At 59.6% G+C, this 19,928-nt stretch overlaps 1 protein-coding gene across 5 annotated transcripts; it reads right to left on the reverse strand.

The window, feature by feature from the left end:
• Positions 1-3,024: 3,024 nt before the first annotated feature.
• On the reverse strand, positions 3,025-17,017 carry FADS3 (fatty acid desaturase 3). Of its 5 annotated transcripts, none has more exons than XM_072789403.1 (12): positions 16,745-17,017; positions 8,970-9,080; positions 8,254-8,451; positions 7,366-7,467; positions 7,110-7,232; positions 6,707-6,767; positions 6,027-6,103; positions 5,541-5,638; positions 5,042-5,138; positions 4,823-4,902; positions 4,600-4,725; positions 3,025-3,355 (listed from the first exon to the last, which is right to left on the reverse strand). In XM_072789403.1, the coding sequence occupies exons 1-12, from the start codon at positions 16,949-16,951 to the stop codon at positions 3,304-3,306; spliced, it is 1,332 nt and encodes a 443-aa protein (XP_072645504.1). In that variant the 5' UTR covers positions 16,952-17,017; the 3' UTR covers positions 3,025-3,303. The 5 variants fall into 5 exon arrangements, with proteins under 5 accessions (XP_072645504.1, XP_072645505.1, XP_072645506.1 ...); XM_072789404.1 differs by having other exon boundaries at positions 4,600-4,751; positions 16,745-16,985; XM_072789405.1 differs by lacking the exon at positions 16,745-17,017 and adding an exon at positions 15,658-15,687.
• Between the last annotated feature and the right edge of the window lie 2,911 nt (positions 17,018-19,928).

Raw genomic sequence — 19,928 nt, forward strand, 5'->3', positions numbered from 1 at the left:
GGCCCTGAAGTGTGAGGTCCTGTGTGCTCACAAGACCCAAAGATTCCATTTCTGGGTGAAGCTGGGACCAGAAGGGAAAGGACTGGCCAGAGGCCACTCGGTGGCAGCAACTGGAGCCCTGCTCCTCACCCAGCACTCCGCCCGGCCATCTCCTTCACTCCCTCAAGGGAAGGGCTGTTTCCCAGAACAGGGCATCCCCCCACACCAGGCCAAATGTCAGACCACATTCCTGAGAGGCCCAGCAGCTGGGCAGAGGGGGCAGAGATGGTGGAGGTGGTCCTTGAGGAGATGTGAGCCTGCACATAGTGAGGGGCTGCCCTGATGGAAGAGTATCGGTTGGGGTGGGGGGAGGCATGCACATGTGCCAGGCCCAGAGGAGGGGTTGGCAGAGCAGTCTGGGCTGTGCGTGGACCTGGAGCCCCAGAGGTGGTCAGTGCCCTGGCAAGTTCCTTAGGCACCAGGTGGGACACTCAGAAGTCCTCTTGGTCCACTGGGAGGAGAAAGGCCATTGGTGACAAGGGGTGGAGGTGGCAGCCCTGGGCTCCAGCTGCCCTTGGGAGTCACCAGCCACTGCTCATGAGATAGATAGTGCCTCCGGCCTATTGGGACTTCTCAGCTGTCCCGGCCACACAGTCCCTGGAGAGGTGTGTCCTTCTGGAAAGGATACCCCTTCTCAAAGAGCCCCTGGCTTGACACCTGACGTGGAAATGATAAACTGTGGATCCTACAACCACTTCTGAAGAAACAGGCCTGGCAGGGAAGTAGGGCCCCAGGTCCGGAACTCTGGGGCTCTCTTGGCTGCATTTGACATTTCTAAGCAGACTGGCCACCCAAGCTACACAACAAGTGACCACCAAGCGTGGTAGCATTTGAAGACCGCATCTCTACTTGCCCTCTGCCATCAGAATTAGGTTTCTTTTAATTTTGAAGGCATTTAGTTCTTCCTTCCAAATCACCTGTTTTGAGAGCAAGTGTTCAGGAGAATTAGTGACAGGGCCCGGGAGCTTGGGAAGGGCCAAGCAGAAGAGGCAGCCAGGTGCTCCACACCTGTCACGGGGTGGGGTGCATGGGAAGACTTGCGAGAGATGCGGGGCCCATCCTGTCACATTCGTTCGTTCATCACCCAGACCCGCACCCAGAACCTGCAGGCAGGGTTCTTGGAAATCTTTCCCTCCATCTGCCCGGCTGCCCGCCGGAGAGCGAACGCTGGTTGACCAAAAGACAAATCGGCAAGTCCTGGCTGACCCCACCCGTTCTGCTTTCCCTCTGCACCCAAGACTGTGCAGATCATAAAGAAGGGATACGGGGTTTCTTGAGGCTCCGCCAAGATCTTTCGTTCTTTTTACAAACCTGGCCCAGACTCCCTAAGTTCTTGTTCCTGGACTGTGTGAAAGACCTCCTGAGAAGGGGACCTCAGCTCAGGAGAGGGGTGATGACCTGTCCGCAGGGGCTCTAGCATGGGGGACAGAGTGGGACAAGGGCAAAGACGACCCGCCAGTGAGGACTTCAGGCAACAAGCAGAGATCGGGTGGCCACGTGAGAGGCCAGGGGGCTTCCTCAGGGTCCTCTGAGCAAGTCGCTAGTCAGCTGCCAATTCACAGAGGGACCGCGCACTGCCCGCGGCCACCACCAGCGGCAGCATGAGCGTGGCCTGCCCACAGCGGTGCAGATACTCTGGAGGCCCCGAGGTGGCGACGCAGGCTCAGCGTTGTTCCCTACGGTGGGGGCCCCGCCACCCCCAAGTACCGGGCGCTAACATTTCCCATAAGCGCCTGTGCATCGGAGCCGCTGCGGGACAGGCACGGATGGCACAGGGTGGGGGGAATGCCATCCAGAACCCACATGGCACCCAGGTTCGGCAGGGTTCCCAGAGGTGGCCACAGGAAAGAGGCCTCCCTGCAGAGTGAACAGCAGGTGAGGGACCCCGAATGTGAGATCCGCTCTGGACACAGGGAGTTTGCTTTCAAGGTAGAAGGACCTTCCAAAGAGCAAACAGGGTCAGAGACCGCCACGGGCTTGTCCCAGGTCAGAGCAGGTGGGGCTCCAGGGAGTTGGACTGTGCATGATTTTTTTAAAATTTGAGCCCTACTGGCAAGCCCTATGCAAAGACTCTTCCACACAGCATCCCCTTTACCTTCCATCATCCCAGGAGGTCAAACTGCCGCTCAGAGAAGTTGAACTTCCCACAAGGTCACACAGCCAGAGTCCTGGCAGCGGTGGGACCCTCACCCCCATTTCCCTAACCAGAGAAGAGCAGATAGAAGCTGCATGGAGGGGGCCAGAGTGGGGCCCGGCGGTCCCAGGAAAGGACTGAGTAAGGCCTCTGGGACTTGTGCTCCTTCCAGATTCTGAAGAGAACCCAGCCCAGGAAACCCCTGACAAAGTGGGGCAGTCGGGCGGCTGATGGGGAGACTCCAGTTCCTTCTCTAGAGAGGCCTTCAGAGGAATCCTATAGCTCTGTGTTTCATTTTCTTTAAGCTGCTGAAACCACGCAAGCACCCGGTCCCAGCAGGTGTAGGAGAAACCCGGTGTCACCTCTTGTGGGCTGCTAAGCACAGTCCAGCTGCACCCCCACCAGCATGATGCTGGCAGGTGACCCTAGCAGGCCCCTCATCACAAAGCTGCGGAAGGAGGCCAGTGTAGGCCTGGGACAGACTGGCTTCCCCTCCTGTGCTCAGGGGACCTACGGACGTGACCCTCCACCTGGAGCCCTGGTCTGCTGGACCAGCAGCCCCTATACGGCTGTGCAGAGGAATAAAGTGAGGTGAGTCCAACATGACTGCCCAAGGGTGCTGGTGAGCGGGTAAAGAACAGGAAGGGAGGAACCAGGCCCACAGAGAGATCTGAGCCTAGGGCAGCTGCCAACTCCCCAACCCAGGGCACAGAGGGACCTCTGAAAGCCACCACTCACCCCCCACCCCATCTCCCAGCACCCTGATGGCCCACAGGCCTGAACTCCTCTCAGGAAGTCTGGGGCAGACTCCAGCTCCAAGGTTCTTGCAGATTCAGTACCCTACTCCATAATATATTTAGGTTTTTATATAAAAATAACAGTTTTCCCTAAATTTTTGCTCTAGGAAAACATGCCATGCTGTGTGGCTTTATGTACCATCCCCCTAGCCCTGTTCCTGTTTGGCCAAAAGCTATGGCCTTAGGGCTGCCAAGCAGACAGGTGAGGGTGAAGACAGCAGATCCAGAAGGGTGGGCAGGGCCCCTAGGCAAAGGAGAGGGGGGAGAGGGAGAGCAGAGGTGTCAAGCCTGCCTGGGCCAGCTTGGTGGCTGCTGAGGCCCTGGGTGCTGCCCTCACTGGTGGAGATAGGCTTCCAGCCAGACATCGCCAGACTTCTTCAGGGACCTAGGAGGCAGAAATGGGGTGGGTGTCTTGACTGCAAAATAGTAACCCCCTCCCCCAAGACAGTGAGTGTAGTGGACTTTCCCCATTCCTCTAGGTGTCCTTTCCCTCTGGGGCAGCAGCTGGGGTGGGAGTGGTGGGCAGAAGGGTAACCGGGAGGAGGGACACTCTCGTTATTAACTGGAATAGAGTTTAGACTTTGCATGGGGGCAGTCAGGGACACCAAGGCCAAGTCCTGACAGCAGTCAGCATGCACCTGTCCCTCTGTCACCGAGCTCTCTCCTCTGTCTTCTTCTGCTGGGCCCTGTGACCCTAGGACCCATTTGTAAGGCCTGGAGCCAGCCCACCAAGAGCCAGGTGACAGGCAGAGGATCCAGAAGCATCAACAGCTCACAAGAACTCTGTGCCGAGTGTTCCAACAGGGGCTCAGAGCATGGGGCTGGGAAGGGCCATGCAGGAGAAGCAGCAGGGCTTCTAACACCAGTACGGGAAGGGCCTCCCCGTAAAGGGAACAGCATGTGGCAAAGCGCAGAGGTAGCAGAGAGAATCTGACCTCAGTTCCCCATGGCCAAGGTGAACTCTAGGGCCCCGGCCACCCCCACCATCCCTCACCTGCACAGCGGCAGGAACCCCTGCTCTGCTTCTTTCTGCTTCAAATTGAGCCCCGTCGGTGCATTCTCACTTAGGACATCTTTCCCAAATCCAATTAAGTCCTGCATGTCCCTCCTCCACTCACATCGGCACACGCTTGCCCCATGGCCTTTGCACTGCTGCTCCCCTGCCCCAGACAGTCTCTCCCCTCCCCCCCACCATGTCTCTCCATCACCAGTCCTCTCCCCTCCTCCGCTCACATGGCACCTTCTCAATACCACCTACCCTGCCACCCTATTAAAAATCACAAGTCCTGCCTAGCACTCCCATCCCTTTGCCTGCTCCCACATCTTCTCTTCCCACATTTTTTTGTAATTTGCTTATTTTAACTGCTTTCTGTTTCTCCTCCTAGGATGTTGGCTCCAGGAAGACAGGGACCTCAACCTGCTTTGCTCTTGGGCACAGCTGCATCTATAGCTCCCAGGCCAGGACCCAGGCCCAGGAAGAGCACTGGGAAGGGAGGGAGTGAAGGAATGGGCTGAGGGCAGAAAGGTTGATTAAAAAGGCCTTGAATGCCAGCTCTTGGACAGGGACCCATGTGGGCTCAAAGAGCCAGGTGCCCAGGATGGGAGCTCTCATGAGCAGAGGGTCCTTACCCGATGATGTCCACCAAGGCAGTGAGGAAGGGCTTCACTTCGTAGTTGAGGCCATGCTTGGCGCACAGCGCCTTGACCAGCGGAGCCACCCTGCGGTAGTTGTGCCTTGGCATCGTGGGGAAGAGGCTGGTGGGGAGAGCGTGTGCTGGCACCTGAGGGGAGGGGGTGTTGGGGGAGCCCCCGCCCTCCCATCACCTCCCCGGCCTCCAGGGCCCACACTCACTGGTGCTCGATCTGGAAGTTGAGGTGCCCGCTGAACCAGTCAATGAAGAGTGAGGGCTCCACGTTGCAGGTGGCTGCCAGCTGCCGGGAATGGGTGGGGCACGGGTGAGAGAGGCGGCCAGGAGGCCCTGACCCCATGGCATCCCCTGAGCCTGCTAGCCCTACAGGGCCCCCAACCCCTCTAGCTGGGAGCCTGCCCAGCTGCACCCCTGCTGCTCACCTGCGAGCTGGCCCAGTCCCGGTGCTTCTCATGGCCGATCTCCTTGGGGATGTGGTTCATCTGTGTGATCCACACGAACCAGTGGCTCTCCAGGACCCTGTGAGGAGAGGTTCAGTCCCTGCCATGTCCAGCTCACCACCTGGACCAGACCTGGGCCTCAGCTTCCTCGTCCGCACCGTGGGAATGTGGTAACCTCTCCCCGACTGGTGTTTAAAGAAGCTGAGCAAAGCAGGGCCCATTGCCCAGCTGAGCCCAGAGCAGCCCTGCTCGGGAGGCTGGCTGCCCATGGGGCTGCCTGTACACCAAGCCACTTCCTCCAGACCCACTGTCCCTGGGATCCTGCCGCTAGTGTTCCTCAACAACCCAGGGAGGCAGCCCTGCCATCCCCATACCGCACATGGGAACACGGAGGCCCTGAGGATGGAGGGTCCTGGTCGGGGGCCCCCTGCTGCCTGTGTGTGACCCCTCCAACTCCCCACCATTCTGAATCTGGCCATACCTGACAGCAACAAACAGGAGCAGTGCCCCAGGAACACCGTAGAAGGGGACATAGCACAAGAAGAAGCGGGAATAGAAGCTGGTGGCCCACAGCAAGTCCTGCAGAGGACGGTAGAGGACAGAGGCCCCGAGGAGCCCGGAGGTGGAGCAGGGTCATTCACCCCTTCTGCCTGCTGCACCTCTCTGGGCCTCAGTTTTCTCCACTAGGTAAAGGGATGGGGTCCTTGCCCTGCCGGCCTCACGGGGCTGACTCTGGAGTGAAGGTGTCCTGGAGGAGTGTGCAAAGCGGGAGCCCCTCCCTGGGAGACAAATGCCTGGCAGATTTGGCCCAGAGGATCCCCACTCCCAGAGAGATCCCCCCAGCACACCCTGTGCACACTCACACATGTGCACCTGTTTGCATTCGTGGGCAGGGCCGTCCCCTTGGGCCCCACCATTGCCAGCATGGCGGTATTCCCTGGGAGACATGTGCAGGGCCCCCACTCACCGTCCACCGCATGCACACCAGCATGTATGCCAGATTTTCCACTTCAAAGTTCACCAGGGTGAGCAGTGGTGGGCCGACTGCAAGGGGGCACCAGAGAGCTCAGAAGCAGGGCTGGGGTGCCGAGCAGGAGAGGCCCAGGAAATTGGGGAGCCAGGCGCAGGTGTCCCAGGAATGCCTGTGGGACCCGGTGCCGGTCCCATCCAGTTGGGTGACCCCACATTACCCACAAGGCCTGGTCCGCAATCTTCCCTTAGTGTCTGAGCCTCCCCAGGCTGGCCCTCACCTGACCATCCCTGTGTTCCTTCTGCAGGCCGGAGCCAGCCTCACACGTCTCCACCCTTAAATCCTCACCTGAGCCATCCCAATGACTACCCCGGGTGCTCCAGGCCTTGGGACTGCTCTGATGGGAGTATAGGAAGGAATTCTGAAGACCCCCCCCCCGCCCACCCCGGCAGGGCTGAGGCTGTCTCTGGCCGTGGGAGAGTCAGCCCAGTCTGCCGAGTGGGGTGACCAGGGCAGGGGCTGGGAGAGGCACATAGGGACGCCATACTGAGGGAGGTAGGACAAGTTTGCCCCTACCCGGTGCTAGAAGTTGTCTAGGGTGGGCAGGCAGTACAGGCTCAGGCACGGTCTGGGGTCCAGCTGTGCCCCCACCTCCAGGAGGACAAACAGACACTCACTCAGGAAGAAGTACAGGTGCTGGTGGTTATAGGGTAAATATCTGCGCTTCTTCTTGCCGTACTGTGGAGACAGCCGGGGCTGAGGAGAGCAGCCCTCCGGGCCCTCTTCCTCCCAGCTAGGGTCAGGGGACTGGCTGGGGCCAAGGAGCCAAGGGGCAAAGGCAACCCCAAGTTCTGGCAATTGGGCCCATCATCTCCAGCAGGCTGGCAAGTGTGGAAGGGGCGCGCGCCCCTTGGGCAGGGACTCAGCCTGGAGTTAGAGTAGGGGGCGTTGTCAGGGCCCAGGCCTGGGCCACAGTGAGGGACTCAGTGGCCATGGTCCCCCTGGAGCTGTGGCCCAGCCAGGTAGGTCCCCCTGGAGCTTCAGGCCCAGCTGGGTAGAGTCCATGTTCTCCCCACACACCTCAACGGATGATTCCCCCAGGAGGAAGACGGGCGCCACGGTCACATCTGGGTCTTTGTGGAAGATGTTGGGCTTGGCGTGGTGCTGAAAATGGCGGAAGTTCCACCAGTGGGCAGAGAAGCCCTGTAGGGGATGCGAGGGGCTCTCAGGACAGGGACCAGGTGGGGTCAACGACTCCGCATCTGGACACTTGGGCAGACCCAACGAGACACCCCCAACTCAGCCCCTGGCTCCCCACTGCCCACACCACCCTCACCTTCAGCTGCCCCATCACAAACTGCTGGGCCACATGGTTCCACTGGGACTTCCTGAAGACCGAGGTATGGCCTAGGTCGTGCTGCAGACACCAACACTGGGCCTGTGGACAGAAGCAGGGACAGGAGCTGGCAGGAGGGAACCATGGGGGCCCCAGCCCTGGAGCCCCAGGGTGTCCTCTCAGCGCACGGGGCTCACCCACAGCTAATGCTGCATTTGAGGACCTTAACAGATAAGGAAACTGCGCCTTGGGAGGCCTAGGGGCTTGCAAGTGTGTCATGGAGCTCATTTAAAATGCAGCTGGACCAGGAGACCTGGGTGGTTCAGTCGGTTAAGCGACCTATTCTTGGTTTCAGCTCAGGTCATGATCTCAGGGTCCTGGGATCAAGCCCCGAGTCAGGCTCCCTGCTCAGCCAGGAACCTGCTTCTCCCTCTCCCTCTGCTCCTGCCCTGTTTGTGCACTCATACTCTCTCTCTCACTCTTCCTCAAATAAATAAATAAAATCTTTTAAAAAATAAAATAAGGGACATCTGGGTGGCTCAGGGGTTGAGTGTCTGCCTCCGGCTCAGGGCGTGATCCTGGGGTCCTGGGATCAAAGTCCCACATCAGGTTCCCCACAGGAAACCTGCTTCTCCCTCTGCCTATATCTCTGCCTCTCTCTGTATCTCATGAATGAATAAAACCTTTAAAAAAATACAACATAATACAATACAATACAATGCAATACAATGCAACTTGACCTAGAGTTACATGCCTTATGGGGCCTTTGCTACTCATTCATTCATTCATTTATTCATTCATTCAGCAAATATGTCCAGAGTGTCCTCATTTGCCAGGCCCCGTGTCTACTGGACAGTTTAGGTGGTGGCAAAACAGTGCTGGAGTCACCTGCGAGGTGGCCAGGACAAGGGCAGCAAGGGTGCTGGGCACCCAGCCCGGGCCGAAGAGGTAGATGATAAGCCAGGCGAGCACCTCCATGGCCAGGATATGGCCCAGCAGGAGAGCGAAGAAGGCTGGCTTGGCCTCAAACAGCTCCATGTCCTCAGCTGCCTGGCGCAGGGCTCGGAAGTCCTTGACAAGCTGTGCCTGCCACGGTGGAACGGCTGGTCGGCTACAGGATCGAGGCCCCAGTGATCCCCCAGGAGCCCCTGACAGTGACCCATGCCTCAGCCAGTCCCTGTGCCAGGCCCCAGGGGTACGGTCAGAGGATGGAGGGGTGAGAATACCAGACATGGGTCTGAGCTGGGGAGCTGGCTGGTGGCAAAGGTTCATCCCGCAAAAGGTGTTGTGGTACATGAGAAGCAGAAAAGCCAGAGCGGGGACAACCCTTAGAGCCTCGTGTGTCAAAACCCTCCGCGTGGATGGGGAGACTGGGCCCAGCATTTGCCACAGCAAATGCTGGCCCAGCCAGCCCCGGGGGCCCTGGGCTCCCGCAGGTCTCCCTCCCTCCAGCTCTGCTTTGCCTACCCAGGAAGGGATGGCAAAGGGATGACCCAGCCCCGGGTCCCCTGGGGGTAATGGGGACAGAGTTGCTGCTGCCAATGTCCCCTCACCCCATCAGCCCTCCACTGGGGGCTTGGCCTCCACCCTGGAACCCCACTCACGTCCTGGGGTCCATCCTGGCTGGGCTCCTCTGGGGCCAGCTCTCCAATCAGCAGGGGCTGCAGGAACTTGCGTACAAAATTGAGGTCTTGATGGAAGGCGCGGAAGGCATCCTGAGGGAGAGCCAACGGTCAGGTGGGCAGGCGGGCGGCAGTAGCAGCACCCAGAGGCGGCACAGACGAGGCGGGAGGAGGCTCACGGAAGGGCAGGGCGCACGTGGGTGGAGACGCAGCTGCCTATTCAGGGATCACATCCGTCGGCCCCCGACGGGTCAGCCTTGCCCACTGGCCCAGCTGGGTCCTCCCTCGGCCTCGGGTGCCCTGCCTGGAGCCGCCTTGCCTGCCGGGCTCCAGCTGCCGTCCCCAGCACCGAAGGCCCCTTCTCCAAAAATCAGTCAAGGGCCACAGAAACTTGAGTTCTTGGGTTTGAGAGGACACTCACAAACAGTCAAACTCGTTTAATTTTAAAGGCAGAAGTGGAAAATATCACTTTTTTTAAAGCAAATTAGATATCGAACGTTCTCAGGATTCTCTGTAACAGCTGGGGGTGGGGGTGGGGTGCTAGGCCACAGGGGTTAGAGGGCCACAGACAAAGCGCCAGGGACGGGGACCAGTTGGGAAACTGCCCCGCAGCTTGGAAACGTGAACAAGCTTGACCTGTGCCCCCGGGTTCCCTCGGGCGTGCTGATCTCATCCTAGGGACACTGGCTTGTACTGTTCCCAGCTCTTCCCTGGGTCTTTATCCCTGAACTTCCAGAGGCTCTCTCTGAAGGGACGAGCCCTACCTAGCCACCCAGCTGCCTGAAGTACAGAAAGAAGCAGTGACTGGCGTGGGTGATGCTGTGCCCCGGGCCCGGGGAAGGGGCTGCCGGCTGCCAAAGGAAACAGCTTTGAAGAAGGCTGTGAGAGCAGGGGGGCTCCTATCACTCTCTTGCTAACGAGCCTTCCAGCTTCTGGTGGGCGTTCAGACAGCTGGGCCCCTACACCCGCTACTGGACATCCCGTGTGGTCCTGTGGGGAGGAAGCACCGCGAGCCCCTCTGGCCCCCAGAGTACCTTAGGCTCTGGAGAAGGAGACTTGGGGCCTTCCCTGAGCTCCTAAGAGGGGAGAGCACTGATCAGATCTCCCCTTCTCTGGGCGGACCCTGACTTGGGAGAGGAGGTGGAGGGAGGGCTGGCCCCATGGGGGGCAGGGAGCTGCCTGGCCCTGTCCTGGGGAGCTAGCAGGGCCCTGTGCTCTGGGGTGGCTGCCCCTACTCACTGTGACCTTGAGCAAGCCCGTCCTCCTGCTGGGACCAGGCAGCAGAGGGCAAGCCTCCAGCGCCTTGCTGGCTCTCCATGGACTCAGAGCATTAACTTTTTTTTCTTCTTAGTTTACCCTTTTAACCATTTTCAAGCAGTTAAGTAGCACTAAGTGTACTGACACTTCTGGGCGACCACCACCACCATCCACCTCCACAACGTTTTCATCTCCGCCCCCGTGAAACACTTCCTCCCCCCAACTCCCTCGCAGCCCCCACTTTGCTGTCTCTATGCATTCAACTACTCTAGGGACCTCTAATAAAAGGAATCAAACATATTCATCCTTTGGTGACTAACTTGTCACTCGGCATCATGTCCTCAAGCTTCATCCGTGTGGTAGCAGGTGGCAAAATTTCCTTCCTTTCGAAGGCTGATGAGCACCGACTCTGATTCCATTTGGCTTCCTCTGAAATTCCCCTGGCAGCACATGAGGCCCCTGACGTGCGTACACGACTGCGACACCAGGATTTCCTCCCCCATCTTCCAGTCCTTCTTCTCCCCCATCCTCTGTGTGTTCTGGGGCCACCCTGGCACCCAGCAGACCCCCCAGATGCTCCAAGGCCATGCCCTTGAGCTGAGGAGCTGCAGGAGCAGCAGGAGCAGGCCAGACGCCCGGACTCTTTCCCTGGGTCCTGATGCACCCAGGTCAGGCCTGGAGATGCACTGAGGGAGGGGGCCACTGAGGGACCTCCAGCCAGGTCTATCCCCTGGTGTGACAAGGGGAAGGGGGAGTCCCAGAAGGGCCAGTGAGACAATCCCAAAGCTCGAAGACAAGGCTCCTCTGGCTGATGGGAGGAGATGGGCAGGGCTGTGGCAGGGCCTTGGAAAGCAGGTGGGCACTGCTGGGTCTGTTCTTCTTAAGATTGTATTTATTTATTTGAGACCGAGAGAGAGAGAGAGAGAGAGAGAGCGAGCACAAGCTGGGAAGGGCAGAGGAGGAGGGAGAGAGAATGTGAAGCATCCTCCACACTGAAGTGTGGAGCCCGACCCGGGGGTCAATGCCATGACCATAAGAGCATGACCCGAGCGCAAACCAAGAGTCAGATGCCCGACTGACTGAGCCATGCAGATGCCCCCAGCCTGTTCTTCTTATGCTCTCAGGACCAACAAGGTGGGTTACTGGCCTCACACCCAAACCTAATGTACCAGGAGACAGCCTTTGCTGGAACACTTGCTGGGGCCATGTGACCAGATCCTCTCTGGGCCACTGTTTAAGAAGATCCAGAGAGGTTAAGCCACATTATAAAGGTCACACAGCTCCATTTGATGGAGATCGGATCAGAATCCAGTCTGACTGTAAAACTGCGCAGTGGGTGTCCCAGGCAGGGGGCAGGAGTGGGTGTGCAGGGTGGCCCTTGCCACGAAGCTGACCACCATCCCACACAGCCAAGGACCTGGCTGCTTGGAGACTGGACTGTGAGGAACAGGAAGGTGGTCCTGGCATTTCTTGGGCTGCTAGGGTTTCAGGGCCCTGCAGGAGACCCCACCCTTACCTACACCTGGCACACCTGGAAACATCCTATGATCCTCCCCCACCTAATATATCAAGGGTGGCACTCCAGGTCCCTCCTGAGGTCTTGGAACAGAGCTGGGGGAGACTGCTGGTATCCCTAAACATACGCTGTTGGTGGCAGCGACAGGCTGTGTCCACAGGGCTGTCCCGAATCTGGCAGAGCAGGGGCTGGACAGCAGGTGTGTATAAGTGGAAAAGAGCCAACCCTCCACAGCCCACAAGGAAGGGCTAAAAACCATTTTACTGGAACAAAGCCTCAGGGTGGTAGAGATACTGGCCCAAGTCGGAGTCTGTCATGGCAGAGCTGGGATTTAAACCCAAGTAAATCTGTGATGTCTATGTCCTTCCAGCCCTGCTTCGACCCCCAGAGTGGCTCCTGGCCTGCTCCACAGCCCCTCGTGAGCCCTGAGTAGCAGCCGGTTAAGGGGCAGGATTGGGGCGCTCTGCAGCCAGCTGGCTGGGGATGGAATCTGAGCCAAGCGGAGCCCCTCCATTCTGGATTTCCTCATCAGTATAGCAGAAATCACCGCTGCCCATCTCCTGGGGCTGCGGGGAGGACTGAGTCAGTGCGGGTAAAAGTGCACGTAGAAGGGGCTGGCATCCAGCTCTGGCAGAGCCCCCGCTGGCCTGACTCACCCTTCTCCTGAGTTCACTCACATACAGTGGCCTTGAAGGGTGGGGGGGCGGGGTGCAGGCTGCGGGTGTGAGGCAGGAGAGTGACCGGTCAAGCCCTGGCCAGCCTGAGGCTGGGGAACTGAGACACAGTGGGGAATGGGGACAACTTCTGGCCACTCCCCAAAGAACTGGGAGTGTTCCAGATCAGGAAGGGAATGGAGCAGGGTTGTTGGGGGCTCAGGCGGTCTGGGTCTGTCCGTGCTGCATAAGACTCTGTTGAGGAGGCAGCAGTGGGCTGTGACGACAGGAGGCAGAGAGGTAAGCTTCAGGAGCCACCCCAGGAATCCCTCCATCCCCACTTCTCCCAGGCCCTCATGCCCAGCACTCCTGCTCCTTCCCATCCCTTGCCTGCATTCCTCATTAGAGCCAGTGGGGAAGTGCTAGCATGTCCCCATTTTATAGATGGGGACACGAGGACACAAAGGTCAAAGGACACACAGCTCTGCCCACAGCACATCCAAGTCCTGTGCAGACCAGCCGAGCCAGCACAAGGACAGACCCTGCTGGAAAGCTGCTCCTGGTGAACCTGAGGACGGGCTGGCAGCCACATTAGGGCTCCACTCAGGGCCCTTAGCTTCACAAATGTCAGTCCCCCCCAAGCAGCCAGGTGCTCTGACGCTGGGTCCTTTCTCTACTATCACTCTCCGGCTCACCCCACGAGCTCTGGCTCTTCCCTGCTGTTACATGTGAAACCACAAGGCTTGGGCGCCCTCAGGAAGAAAAGCAGAGGGTTGCCGGGTGCCAGGTGCCGGGGTGATAGCATCCCTCCTCTGCACTGTGTTCCTGCCCAGCACTCTCCCAGGGCCGGAGCCTGCACAGCAACTACCCCGGGAAGGGGCCTGAGTGGGTGGGGAACCACCTATAGAGCCCAGGGAGGTCACACTCATGGGAAGTGCCACTAGGCAGCAGAGCTTTCCAGGCAGCCAGTGGTGGGTGGAAGCAGCGTGGGCTCCAGAGCCCTGCGGCCTGCGTTCCTGGCTGGGCCCTGTCTGAGGCCTCACCCTCCCTCCAGGGCCTCCGATCTGCCCCGCCTTCCCCCAACTCCTACCCAAACACAAACCCCACCCTCCAAGCCCAAGGGTGAAGGCCCTGCCTGCCCTCTGAAGGCCCCAAGAAGGTTCTTTCACATCACCCACATTCAGCCTGTCTCCTCATCTGCAAATGGGCTAGCACTCATACCTGCCTTCAATGGGTTATTGTGCCAAAGCTATCTCCTAATGCTCCTGCCTTCTGCCCTGGCTCTTCAGAGTGACCTCCCCTGGGAGACGGTGGGTCCCCACCATCTCTTCCCTTGGCCTCCTGCCTTCTCCTGGAGGGCTCTGCATTCCCCCCTATATTAGGGGTCCCTTTAAATGTATATCAGATTCCCCCGGCTTCCTTCCCAGCTCTGCCCTCCAAGATCCCCTTAGAATAAAACCAAAGTCCTGCTTCCAGGGACCCCTGGAAGGGACACAGAAGGGACACAGAAGCCCAGCAGGAGCCAGCTCCTGTCACCTCTGGACCTCACTGCTTGCCCCCTCCCCACTGTGTGCTCCAGCCATACTGACAGCCTTGCTGTCTCTTGAGTACCTTCCCACCTTGGAGCCTCTGTTCCAGCTCATCCCCCTCTCTGCCAAGGAATTTCATCCTTGCCATGTTTTGTTCACAGCTATGTCTTCAGAGGTTAGAACAGAGTTTGGTGGATAGGATATGCTCACTGAATACCTGCTGATGGGTTTAATGGTTCAGTAATTGAAGGATGGATGAATGGGGAAAAAAAAAAAAAACAGTTAAGTCACAGGGCAGCGTGTGCTTAAGAGGATGGCCTATGGATTCAAATCTCTGGACCGGCCACTTAATTTCAAGTCACTTACCTCTTTGAGCCTCAGTTTTCCCATCTGTAAAGTGGGAAAATCACTTAATAGCACCTGCCTCATAGGAGTAACCTGAGGATTAAGAGAGCGTCCATAAATTCTTTGCTGCATTTGGAGCGTGGCACATAGTAGGCTCTCAGGGCCTAGTGCCCGTATGCTTTTGATCGGCAGCAGCCAGGCCTTGCCCCTCCCTGGCTGCCTTAGCTAGTCTCAAGCTGCCTCTGACTCTTAGGCAAACTTGGATCAGTGCCCAGAGCACTCTCCCCAGGGTACCCAGCATTGTATCCCAGGATCGCCACAGGCTGACTTCATGGCACAGGAACTCTGGGAATTTCCTGGCAGGAAGGCTTCTGTTGCCTGGACATGAGAACAGCTGATGGGTGGCTGGGGCTAGTGAGAGGTGGCCCGGGGAACACAGCCCTGGCATGACAGCTGCCCCACCCTACCTGCACTCCAGGGCATGGAATGGGGTACCTGGGGCCTAGACTCAACCACACACACAGCCCTGGGCTGGTCTGATCTGTCATCTGTGCTGTGGGCCCATCAGAGACAAAGGTTGGGGTCCCTCACCCCCCAACCACCTCATAGCCCATTTAGCCTGAACGGAACAGGTATTTCTGGCAACTCCACCCAGCCCAGTGTTTGGAGCCCTGAGGAAGCTAACATGGCCGTAATGCACGCAACTCCTGCCCATTACAGACATGGATAGACAAGGCCATCCAGCCAAGGGGGTGGCTACACCATGGCTGTTCCACTACACTGTGTGGTTTGCAGGGTGCACTCACGCTTCCCAACCAGCAACAGACACCAGCCAGGAACGAATACATGGCAGCCCTGGGGCCACAGAGCTGCGAAGGCACGGTCCTGCCTGTAGCCGGCCCGGCTGTCTGCACTTTACAGATGAAGAAACTGAGGCGCAGGGGAGGAACACCTGTTCAAGGTCACTCAGAGTCTCAGGTGGCAGAGCCAGGACCCAGCCAGGGAGCAGACAGATTGCTTTCTGGAGATGGGCGAAAGACCTCACTGGCGACGAACCAGTGAGAAAACTGTCAGATGGAGGTGTCAGGGTCAAGAGCTAACTGTACGATGGGGTTCCCACGTCGGAGGCCCCCCCAGCAGTGGCCTGGGCACCGAGAAAGAACCACTGATTGAGAAATGCCTTGCGTCATCCTTCCTCTCTCCTGCATCCATCCCACCCTTCAGCCCCAAGGTTCAAGTTCAGTGAGGCTGGAGCACACACCCACAGGATCCTCGAGGAGTGGCCAGGGCCGTGGGATCTCATACCACCGCCACCCCCCCATGCCCCGGCAGAAACGCACACGCGGACGACCATGCACGCAAATGCGTACAGCGCTCACACACATATGGGCCCGTGCGTGGCCACGCAATTGGTGACCCACAGTCATCTTCAGCTCCGTGGCTCCTCTCAGGAGGCTTCTGAGTAAACTCTCAGCTTCTTAGGATGCAAGTGGGGAAGGGAAACCTTTCCCCTCAAAGAGTCCATGGAGCTTGCCCAACCCGGCAGCCCTGGTAAACAGGGACACTGGACGTCATGGGGCAGGACACACTCTTCTTTCTGCTCCTTCAAGTTCCGCCAATTAGGGATTCGGCTCCTGGAGCCTTTAAGATTCCTAGTACCCAGCATGGCCAACCTAGAATTTTAGATCAGAGCATCACAGCCTCAACTCCTGGTCTCAGGACAGGGCACCGCTGGACTATGGTGAGAAAGGAGTCTCCCCCACCACAGCCCGCTCTAGCGCTGGACCACGGCCAGACAGTCCCAGCGGAGCAGGCCGTATCCCTTCTTGGCAAGACCTGCCTAGACATGGGCTGGGAAGGGGAAGCCAGGGTCCCCAAGGGCCAGCCTATTCCTGGGGTGGCTGTGCTTCCCGAGGAGGCCCACCCAGCCGGGCTCACAAAGTTCTCCCACGTGCGGCCGCCGGCTGCCAGCCCAGGAGAGGTGAGTCACGGCCCTCAGGGCGGTCGACGGCAGCTCTTGGGAAAGCCACGGCCCTCTGGGCCCTGCCCCAGCTCTGCTGCGCAGCCCACGGCCTCTGGTGGCACATCCTGGCCAGCCCCCAGGGGGACCCCGCCCGACCGCGGACGCTGGGCCGAAGGAACCTGGGGTGGGGGGCCCAGAACCGGAGGAGGGGCTCCAGGCCGCCCGGGCACGCCCACCTCGCCAGCCCCTCGCTCCGGCCCAGGCCGGCGCCCGCCCAGCCCCGCTGCAGGCCTGGTGCGCAGGTTCCCGGGCAGGGACGGGGCCTCCTCGCCCAGCGCCGGCCTGGCGCGTGCATCCCGGTCTGGGTCCTGCACCAGGAGGTCCGGGTCGGCGGAGGGCCGCGAGGATGCGCGGCCGGGAAGGGCTGCGGGTCTCCGCGCCCGGCCCCGGCCCCGGCCCCGGCCCCGGCCCCGCCCGGCCCGGCGGCTCCTTACCGTGGCGTCCTCGGCGCCGTGGTGGCCAATGAGGCGGCTGCCCCCCGGGTGCCGCTGAGCCCAGCGGCTGATGTCGTAGACGCGCCGCTCGATGACCAGCCACTTGTCGCCCGGCAGGTTGTGCCGGCGGATCTGCTCCCAGCGCAGCGCGGGCAGCGGCGCCCCGGGCCGTGCGGGCCCCTCGCGGGGCTCCCCGACGCCGCCCATGGCGAGTGCGCGAGGCCCCGCGGAGACCCGGAGCGAGGCGCGGCCCCGCCCTGCCGCTGCAGCCGCCGAACAGCGCCCGCCCGAGCCGGCGCAGGGACTGGCCCCCGCCCGCGCCCGCGCCCCGCCCCGCCCGCGCCCGCGCCCCGCGCCCCGCCCGCCCGCGCGCGCCAATCCCCGCGCCGCGCCTCCGCCTCCATTGGCTGCGCCGCGCTCCGGGCCCGCGAGGGCGGCGTCCACGCGGACCCGCCCCGCCCCGCCCCGCCCCGCCCTGCAGCGCGACGCGGCCGGCCCCCGGCTCCCCGCGGGCGGGGGCGGGGGGGACCTGCCTCGGGGCTCGGGGGCTTCCAGGCCAGCCCTGACCCCGCCAGTCCGCGCGCACGGAGACGCCTGCGCCTCCCCTGAACCGCTCCCCAGCAGTCGGCCCCCCGCGTCTACGCAGCGAGGCCTGCTGGGGGCGGGGGCGGGGGCGGCCGCTGGGGCACAAGGGGCGCGGGGGCCCCGGAACTGGGAGCCGAGCGCGCTCCTTCGCTGGCTGCGCTGCGGGACCAGTACCTCCCCCAGTTTCCCTTAAATGAATTCAAGTCCTTTCGAGAGCGTAAGGTGCTCCCCAAACTACTTTTTGTGTGTTTTTGAGACGAAGACACCTGTTCCCGACAAGCGAAGCGTTGGCACTCAACATGGAATGAAATCAGGCCGAGGTTCCGCCGCCGCAGGGCAGCAGGTACCAAGCCTGAGCACTGCGGAATCACCTGGAAGCCTGTTCAGGCAGGACCCACCGTCGCGCTCACCCCCCCCCCACCCCCCTCCAGGGTGGGATCCAGGAGAGCGGGTTTGGGGGCAGAGAATTAATTGCATTTGGAACAAGTTGGCAGAGCGGTGATGCTGATGTGCTGTTTCAGGGAATGCACTTTGAAAACACTAAGTTTATTTCTCAGATATGCTGACCTTTTATCTGGGTTTAGCAATTTATAGGAAATCGTTACGTCTGGGGCAGCAGGGCCAGGCCGCCAAGAAACGCTGAAGGGGCCTCTGGGTTCTCCTTGGTACCAGGAGACCTCTATTCAGTTGCCAAGACAACAATAAGGCCTTGCTGTCACCATGGCCCTGGGCTGCCTGAGCACTGTGTCCTTGAACCCCCTCCCTGAGTGTGTTGGGAGGCGGGGCTGGAGGTGGGCAGTGGTGGCAGGCAGAGGTGTGTGGCTGGTGGCTGAGGGTGGGAGGTGACTGCGGATACCCGGGCCACCACCATGTTCGCCTCTGAGAGCACAGAGATAAGAGGGGGCAGGCTCTTACAGGAACTGAACCTCCTACTGATCTGCCCCTACACAAGGGGGGCAGCCCTCACTTCCGCGGCCCCGATATCCAGATGCTGACCTCTCACACCCTCCCTGGACCCTGACCTGGTCTCAGCCCCGTGCAAGGCAGCTGGGTGACTGGAATAGGTTAGAACCTCCACTTGCCCCAGCTGCTCCTGACAGATGAGGCAGATGAAAGCCTGCACAGGGTCCCCCAGGAGGTAAAGCAAGGGCAGGGCCTGGGGAGGTGCCACCCCTCCAGTCACTTGATCCCAGCAAGGAGGGAGAGGTGGTGAGCTCTCCTGGCCTGGCCGCCTGTAGTCGTGTTCCTCTAAGGCCTGAACTCCCTCCTTCTCAGAGCTGAACCAGCAGCTTCCCACAGGGTTTCTTTGCAGGCCTAGGGGCTTTCCATAGGGGACTTTACCACTCCACGCTTCAACCCAGTGGACCGTGCAACTCTCCTAAAATCAGGGGGTCTGGGAGAAGTTGAGACTCTGTTATCCCCATCCCTGCACCCTCCCTGTCAGGGCATCAGGCCTCTCAGACCACTTGAAAGGGAGAGGCTCCACTTGACATTCCTGAGCTGCCATTGGGCCAGCCAGGCATCGGGTTGAGGCAGGGGGAGGGGAGAACTAACCAGAAGGCAAGGGAGGGCGGGCATCATGTGCTGGAGGTTTAAGGGGAGCCCCTCAAACCAGTGGCTGGCCCCTGGCCCAGCCCCTGCAGAGCTTCTCCTGGCCATGAGCTGGCTGGCACACAGGCCTCCTGTTGGACACGCTCAAGTCTCCACCCCCCCACCCCACCCCCACGGAACCACTAGCCACTGCCAAGGAGCCAAACAATACTTGTGCAGGCCAGCAGGGCTCAGACAAGAGGTGCAGCAGGAGGCCCGGGGTGTGTCTGGGGGGTGGGGTGGGGGGGACACGGGGAGCTCTATAGCCAACCAGAAAGAACAGTCACAGAATCTAGGCATGTGTTCCGCGGCAGCCAAAAAGTGGGCTGAAGTCAGAGCTGTGCAACTTGATTTTGACTTCAAGCTCACCACACACTGTGGGCTTGGTTATTAGGCCCTGGACATGACTTTTCTGTAAAGGGTGCCGTCTGAGGGGTCCCGGAGCCACAGAATTACAAGCAGCCACGCAGGTCTCTCCCTGAAGGCATCACTGTGGTACACAGGGCTCCTCCCGGTGCCCCCTAGTGAGAACCAGCTGCTTGGAAGTGGCCAATGAGCATTTGAAAAGATGCTCAATGCCACCAATTATGAGAGAAATGCACACTGAAACCACAATGAGGTATCACCTCACAGCCATTAGGATGGAAACTTTTTGTTTGGCTTTTAAACATTTTTTATTTAATTTCCAAGTAGTTAACATAGGGTTATATTAGTTTCAGGCATCCAATATGGTATTTCGTAGGATGGAAATTATTTAAAAACTGCCAACATAACAAGCTTTGGTGAGGATGTGGAGAAACCGGAACCCCTGTACCCTGTTGGTGGGATCATAAAATGGTGCCACTTCTATGGAAGACGGTGTGGAGGTTCCTCAGAAAATTGAAGATGGAACGACCACAGATCCTCTGGCGTTCCCACCTCTCGGTTAATACCAAGGGACCTGAAAGCAAGGCCCCAAACAAATGACCGCACCCCTGTGTTCATCGCAGCATTGTTCACAGTAGCAGGT

The sequence above is a fragment of the Canis lupus genome, chromosome 21 (genome assembly GCF_048164855.1).
Source record: "Canis lupus baileyi chromosome 21, mCanLup2.hap1, whole genome shotgun sequence".
Lineage (NCBI taxonomy): Eukaryota > Metazoa > Chordata > Mammalia > Carnivora > Canidae > Canis > Canis lupus.